Raw genomic sequence first — 6,937 nt, 5'->3', positions numbered from 1 at the left:
ACTATGTACATTAATGCACTTCTGGGGTACAGTGTGGGGTTTTCACATGCAATCCGAAATACTTCCAAGGCAAGGAATTCTTAAATGAAGCTGTTGAAAGGGCTGGAAGGAACAAATGGCATAAGGTGACAGTATTCACAGATTGGGACTTTGCTGCTACCCTTTCCTAGCTGAGCTGTTAAAGGAAGCAGAAGTTTCTAGAGCCTGTAGTCACCCACTGTGGATGCCCCTCTGCCAAAGCTGGAAACAGAAAAGCTTCCCCCTTCCTCTTGTGTTCTCGTCTCTTCTCGCAGCTTCCCATTGGCAGAATTCGACATTAACCTGCTGACCAAGAGTCTTGGTAAAGTAGGTTGCACCTATCCACTCGCAGTGCAGAGAAGAGGGTAGCAGGGCAAGGTGAGGTGGGGAGAAGGGGCAGAGAGATCCAATGGTAGCTTGGAGCAGTGTCTGGGAGCAGCTGCTGCCACCCAGGGTTTTCCCTCAGGGTTTCCACTCAGATGTGGTCAGACTTTGAAATCTTATGGAAAGTAGCTATTATGCACTGAATTTTGTGCCTCCCAAATTCAAAAGTTGAAACTCCAAACCTCAATGTGATTGTATTTAGAGATAGGGCACTTTAGGACTAATGAAGGTTAAACTGGGTCCTAAGTGTAGGGTTCTAATATCTTAGACCCGGTGTCCTTACAAGAAGAGGAAGAAGGGGTGGCACCTTTGGCTCAGTGAGTAGGGTGCTGGCCCCCTATACCGAGGGTGGCAGGTTCAAACCCGGCCCCAGCCAAACTGCAACAAAAAAGTAGCCGGGCGTTGTGGCAGGCACCTGTAGTCCCAGCTACTCAGGAGGCTGAGGCAAGAGAATCACTTAAGCCTAGGAGCTGGAGGTTGCTGTGAGCTGTGATGCCACCACACTCTACCAAAAGTAATAAAGTGACAGTCTTGTCTCTAAAAAAAAAAGAGGGAAAAGATCAAACACAGAGGAAATGCCGTGCAGGGCCACTGCCAGAAGGTGGCCATCTGCAAGTCCTGAGAGAGGACTTTTTCAAACCAGTTCTGCCAGCACCGTGATCTTGGACTTCTGCCTCCTGACCTGCTAGAAAATAAATTTCTGTTGTATGATCCACCCAGTCTGTGCTATTCTGTTATGGCAGCCCAAGGTGACTAATACAGACAGTCCCTGAGTTACAAACATCTGACTTACATACAGCTCTCACAAACAGGGGCTATTATAGTGATTCCCCGAGTTTCAAATGTCCATCTGATGTGCAACTCACATTGAGGATCAGAGGCTATTACAGGTAACAGGTAAATGTATCTGTTCCAACTTAAATACAAATCCAACTTAAGAACAAACCTCTAGTACCTAGCTCATTTGTATCTAGGAACTGCATGTACACTTACCAAATACATAAGTAATGAATATAGAGTCAAATGCCAAATTGCAAATGTGTACTAAACATGTAACTTTCTACTTAGATTTGCTGGTAAGTGCATTCTTTATGATTAAAACTATATGGGAATCAAATAAACTTGGACAGCTGCTTGACAACAGTGGTCTCTGAGTAAGCTGAGTTAGTTGGATGGTACAAACGGCCCCATGTAAATGCAGGAGTCTTTGGGATCTGAGGTACATGTCTCCCCCTAGACCTTCAATCTCTATGTGTGGAGGATCTCTCTTCCCAATAGTGCCAGAAGTGGGAGTTTCAGCTTTCCACACATTTCCTTTCTAGAGCCTTCTCTTTTCATATTGCCACATCCTGATTACCCTTTTCTTTCTTTTCGGTGGCCTTGCTTTACTCTGATCCTTTCCATGATTGTTTTATGGTTTAACATAAACAAGAACATTTTCACATTCTTGAAGTAGGGGCTGTGCCGATACTTGGCCCCTGCAGGCACAATGCGGTGTTGCCATTGTCAGTCCTGACCGGGCTGTATCTTTAGAAATGCCTGATACTCATGCCATATTATTGCTAAATAATTTGAATATCATCTCTCCCTATGTCACTGGCATCATGAAGTACAAAAAGACATTGACCAAATCAAGCCATTGAATCAGCTTTCCATATAGGCAGACTAAGCTAGTTGAAAATAGTAAGAAGCATCCCTATTCACCAAATGACAGCCTCCCCAGCCTATGATAGCATAAAATCCAATAGCTAGAGATGTTCTTAATAAGTTTAATTGTGCTATTCAGAAGGGATGCTCAGTATATCTAATATTTAATTAAATTTTATTCTCTATAGGCCAGCCCTTGGCAAAACGCTTTAAATGGATTGTCCCTCTAATTGTATCACAAGAACCCTACTACAAATACCACCTATTATTAATGCCATTTTATAGACAAATCAACAGAAGCTTAAACAGGCTAAGGAACATGTCTGATGGTATCAGCTAGTACAGGGTAAAGCAGGGATTGGAACCCTGAGATTAACCTCTGTGTCTCAAATAAGAGCCAAATGAGTCACTTGTCCTACAAGACCTCTTGGTTGTCAACCACAGCTTAGCACTTTTCTCACACTTTCTGCTGTTGGGTTTTTTGTTTCTGGGAAACTGGTTCTCTCTTAACGAAGCTCTTCTCCAGCTTCTTCCCGGATGAATGGCTGATCTCTCTACCTAGAATGATTTTTACCCATCTTTTTACATAACTAGCTCTTAACCATTCTACCAAAAAATTTCCCTGTCCATATGCTTGACACGTTGTTACACCACCTACATGATTATTTTCTTCATGCAGATACTTGCCACAATGTGGAGTTGTTTCTTGTTTGCTTATTTATTTGGTAGGGCTGTGCCACCAACATCTAAGGACAGGGTGTTACATACACTAGGCACTCAAAACATATGTGCTGAAGGCCAACGGATTATCTGTTGTAATCTATCAAAGCCCCATGCCCTTTGGGCTTAAGGCTTCACAGGGCATGTTTTTGATGGAGGGGGAAACATGGGAGCCTGAGTCGTCTCTGTGGCTGTATTCATCACTCCAAAGGGCATTCTGAGCCATGAGCTTATGACTGCTGAGATGGGGGGCAGACATTGCAAAGTGTGTGAGAAACCACTGAAAGTAGGAAAAGCAGGCCCCTGGACAAATTTAATCTAGTAAAAGTTTTGCCTATAGTAATAGTATACAATTCACTTTTTTTCTGAAAAATACTTCCTAGAGTTGTTTTTTGACTAGTAGGCCTTGCCAATGAACATATAGTAAGAATTTACTGTATTTAAAGAACTATCTTAGGTAGGTGAGTAAGGTGATTAACAAGGCAAGCCTCTATGGACTTCTGTAAAACTTGGGAGAGAAAGGGAAACTTTAGCAAACAGAGTTGTCCAGGAAGGTCTTGTGGGGAGGAGGACTTGAGACAGACTTTGGAGTAAGGGGCAATTAGACCAGAGGGAGGCAAGGCCTGGGCAGTGTGGCTCACACCTATAATCCTATGTAATCCTGGTGCTCTAGGAAGCTAAGGCAGGAGGATTGCTTGAGCTCAGGAGTTCAAGACCAGCCTAAGCAAAAGCAAGACCCCTTGTCTACTAAAAATAGAAAAATTAGCCAGGTGTGGTGGCTCATGCCTATAGTCCCAGCTATTTGGGAGGCTGAGGCAGGAGGATCATTTGAACCCAGGAATTTGAAGTTGCTATGAGCAAGGGTTACACCCTGGTACACTAGCCTAGGGTAAGAGACTGAGACTCTGTCTCAAATTTTAAAAAGCATGGTCTTAGGAATGTTTGGGGATTGTAAAAGATTTGTTGGTAGGAAGTAAACCTTAAAAATTATGTTTAAAAGTTTGGATTTTATTCTGCACTGTGATTGGACTCCCAGGAGATTCTGAGTGGACCAGTGATGTATCAAAACCAGTGTTTCCAATGTGAGAGATGAAATGACTAAGGTGGAGGAGGGAGCTTAGGCTGGAAACCATGTCCACGAGTTTCCTGTGACTGACAGTAGTTTGAACGTACCTGTCTCAACACAGCTGTGTTGATGGGGGAAAACAAGAGAACCAGCCCACAGGGTCCAATCTGATCCATGTCAGACTTGGAGCAATTTCTTTTCAATTAAAAAACCTGATCAGTATAGCACTTTATAAATTTCAGCTCTTCCATGTCAGCAATCCAATGGCTATGTCTATTTATGAGGATTATGAGAAATTTCTGTACTCCAAGTGCCTTCTGAGTCATCAGGGGTGTATTGAATTATGTTGATTATGTTGACTAATATTTCAGATAAACTGTTTATAAATGTAATCTGTGGGTAATGATAACTCACATATAAGTTTTAGTTTATTGCCTTTGAATTATTTCACATACATCATTTGACTGCCATTATTAACGTTTTTACAGTTGAGCAAAATGAGTTTCAGAGAGGCTAAATGACTTGTCCAAGGTCACTTGGGCTAATGGGTAAGAAAGCCTGGGTTGAAACTTATTTCTTTTATGTCAAGCTTTTTAGATCTTGGTGAAAATTAGAAGGTAATATTTAATATATATAATGAGTTCTTATTAACCGGAATACTTAATGATTCTGGAACAAGCAATCTCAGTGGTGTGCAGGGATGAACTTTATCTAATGTGGTAAAATGCAGTGGGTGTTCCATAAATACTCATTGACAATAATGATATCATCCACCATTCATTCAGAATCAATGTGCTTCAAAACGAATGCATCTTTTATAATGTTCCTCAAATATTTCTAAATTAAATATTTTTAAATTAAATATTGACAGTAATGTTCATGTTTCAGTTTCCCCTCATTGGGCCTTGAGCTTGATAACTGTTGGTTATGGAGCGTGGCTTTGTCAGTTTGGTCTCATGGAATTTGCAGATGGCGTCTATGTGCACAGTAACAGAATGATTCTGGCTGATGAAGAGAGGACGGGTGTGGAGCAAGTGTGGCATGAAATGGACTGTTTGCTTTTTTCCACAGTCTGCTGATTTAACCTGCACACCCATTCCCCAACTCCATTAGCAAAACCTGTAAAAACACAGGGGCCACCCCCAAAGACAACTCTGACATTTGTAACCTAGAGGGGTCTTCTGAGTTGAGAGAGTCTTGTTCTATACTTATTTGGGGGGGGGGGGCTGGGTATGTTTTGGCTTTCACACTTGTTTCTGGTTAGAAAGTTAAAAACAAAGATCTAAATACGGTGCACTTGGATAGTAAAACACATGTTCACTTTTTGCAGTGACCCTGGAAACAGACGAGGGACTCTTATAAATCACAAAGAAAAATAAATAACTTCACCCATGGAGAGAAAGAGACAGCTCGAAAAAAGGGACTTTGGAAAAAGGCTGTCTCTAGACAGCAGTCTTGTGGTAAGTACTAAATATTCATTTCCCACTCTATATGTTTTGGCTTAGAATGCGTTATTCTTTGACTGTTATTTCCTGAACCCTGTGCTTTTGAAACCTCTATTTCAGTTACCCCATTAGCAACATCCCTTGGGATTTTGTTTCATTTATTTTTTTTACAAACTCAAAAGCTGGCAAATTATTAGAATGTTTGGATAGTGTCTTAATAGGCAAATGTCATAATCTGTCAACATTATATATAATTACATTAATTCCAGCTGAAATCGACTTCGGTTTATACAAAAACACTACTGTACAGCTGATGCCACATGCCAAGCCTACATAGAGTTGTTCTACCACCCATTTATTTTAACTTTTGAACAAGAATTCAATACAACTTCAAATGTTGAGAAGCCAAGAAAGTATCTGAGATCTTCTTAGGTATGTAAATCAGTTCAGTTGTCCATAAACTTCTTTCTCAGAGTTTTAATGAGGATGAGGATCATTCCTAACGAGCCTGTTGGGTTCACTCTCAGGCATGAGAATCTGGTTAGTCCCGATTTCTGAAGTTAGACACTTTCTGAAGGTCTCTGGGCTGACACGTGGGTCATCTTCTGCTCCATAAGGCATATGAATAGAGCAAGAAATCAAATCAAGGAAGTCACTACTTTCTCTTTTATTCACCTACTAGAATAGAAATTAACTTGGCTCTTTTTTTAGCATGTTTTATAGGAATGCACTTTGTTCACTTGAATACTTCCAGCTCCTGGCTTGGAGTCTGGTTCAGAGTAAAGATTCAATAAAATATTTGTTGATTTGATTTATCAGCTGTACCTTTCAAACCCTGCAGCTGTAGGCCTGGCCCTGCAGTGAGCAGATTAGCTATTTACCCCATAGGCCAAGGCTCCACTTCAGGTTCATGGATGTGAGTTTCTAGAAATTGAAAAAAGGATCGCATTAAAGGTTTATATCCGGTTCTTCTCTTGTCACTCAGAAGCAGCTTCTGTGCCTATGTGGCATACCTTCAGAGCCTGAGGACTTTGGTAATATTTTAGTTCTCCTTCCTGTGGCTGTGACCCCCTGTCATTCCTAGATCTTGCCGCCTCCCGGTAGAATGTGGTGAAAACAGTTAAGTGCATGTGTGTTCATATCCATATTCTCTTTTCATCTTCTGGGGAAATGGGATGAAGAGATAATTTCTACAGCCTCTCTTCTGTGGAAAAAACAAAACAAAATACTTTCTGCTTATCAATATGCCAATAAGGGTCTGCCATAGGGAGGCAAGGGAGAAGGTGGGTATATGGTCAGATGCACACAGCTCAGGAAAGATTCTCTTAGCCCAGAAATGTTATCCTGACTGGTTGGTCCCCAAAGCCACAGATTTCTGCCTCAGGTAATATGCAAATATCCTATAAAACCAAGCATACTAAGCTATTAATTTTTAATAACTCATGGTAGCACCCATTAATAAAAGGCTTCAGATCATTCCCTGATGTTAGATGGATGAGTGGAATTTGACTGAATAAACTAATATGCAGAAGAATGGAAGCGCAGAGGCTTCGGAAGGAGGGGCTGGGGTGGGACAGGGCAGGGAGGAGGGAGCCTTGGGAAGGAGGGAGCCTTGGGAAGGAGGGGCTGGGGTGGGACAGGGCAGGGAGGAGGGAGC

The 6,937-nt window shown here is 41.7% G+C and overlaps 1 protein-coding gene across 1 annotated transcript in view; it reads left to right on the top strand.

Annotated features, from left to right (window-relative positions):
- The first annotated feature begins 5,226 nt into the window (after nucleotides 1-5,226).
- Nucleotides 5,227-6,937, top strand: part of NCKAP5 (NCK associated protein 5) — an 807,957-nt gene continuing 806,246 nt past the window's right edge. The window contains exon 1 of the mRNA XM_023515856.1: nucleotides 5,227-5,295. Within this exon, the coding sequence (XP_023371624.1) occupies nucleotides 5,227-5,295 (69 nt within the window). The remainder of the gene's footprint in view (nucleotides 5,296-6,937) is intronic.

Source organism: Otolemur garnettii, unplaced genomic scaffold (assembly GCF_000181295.1).
Source record: "Otolemur garnettii isolate 467f Iridium unplaced genomic scaffold, OtoGar3 scaffold00080, whole genome shotgun sequence".
Classification (NCBI taxonomy): Eukaryota; Metazoa; Chordata; class Mammalia; order Primates; family Galagidae; genus Otolemur; species Otolemur garnettii.
This window is presented reverse-complemented; position numbering and strand designations above follow the sequence as displayed.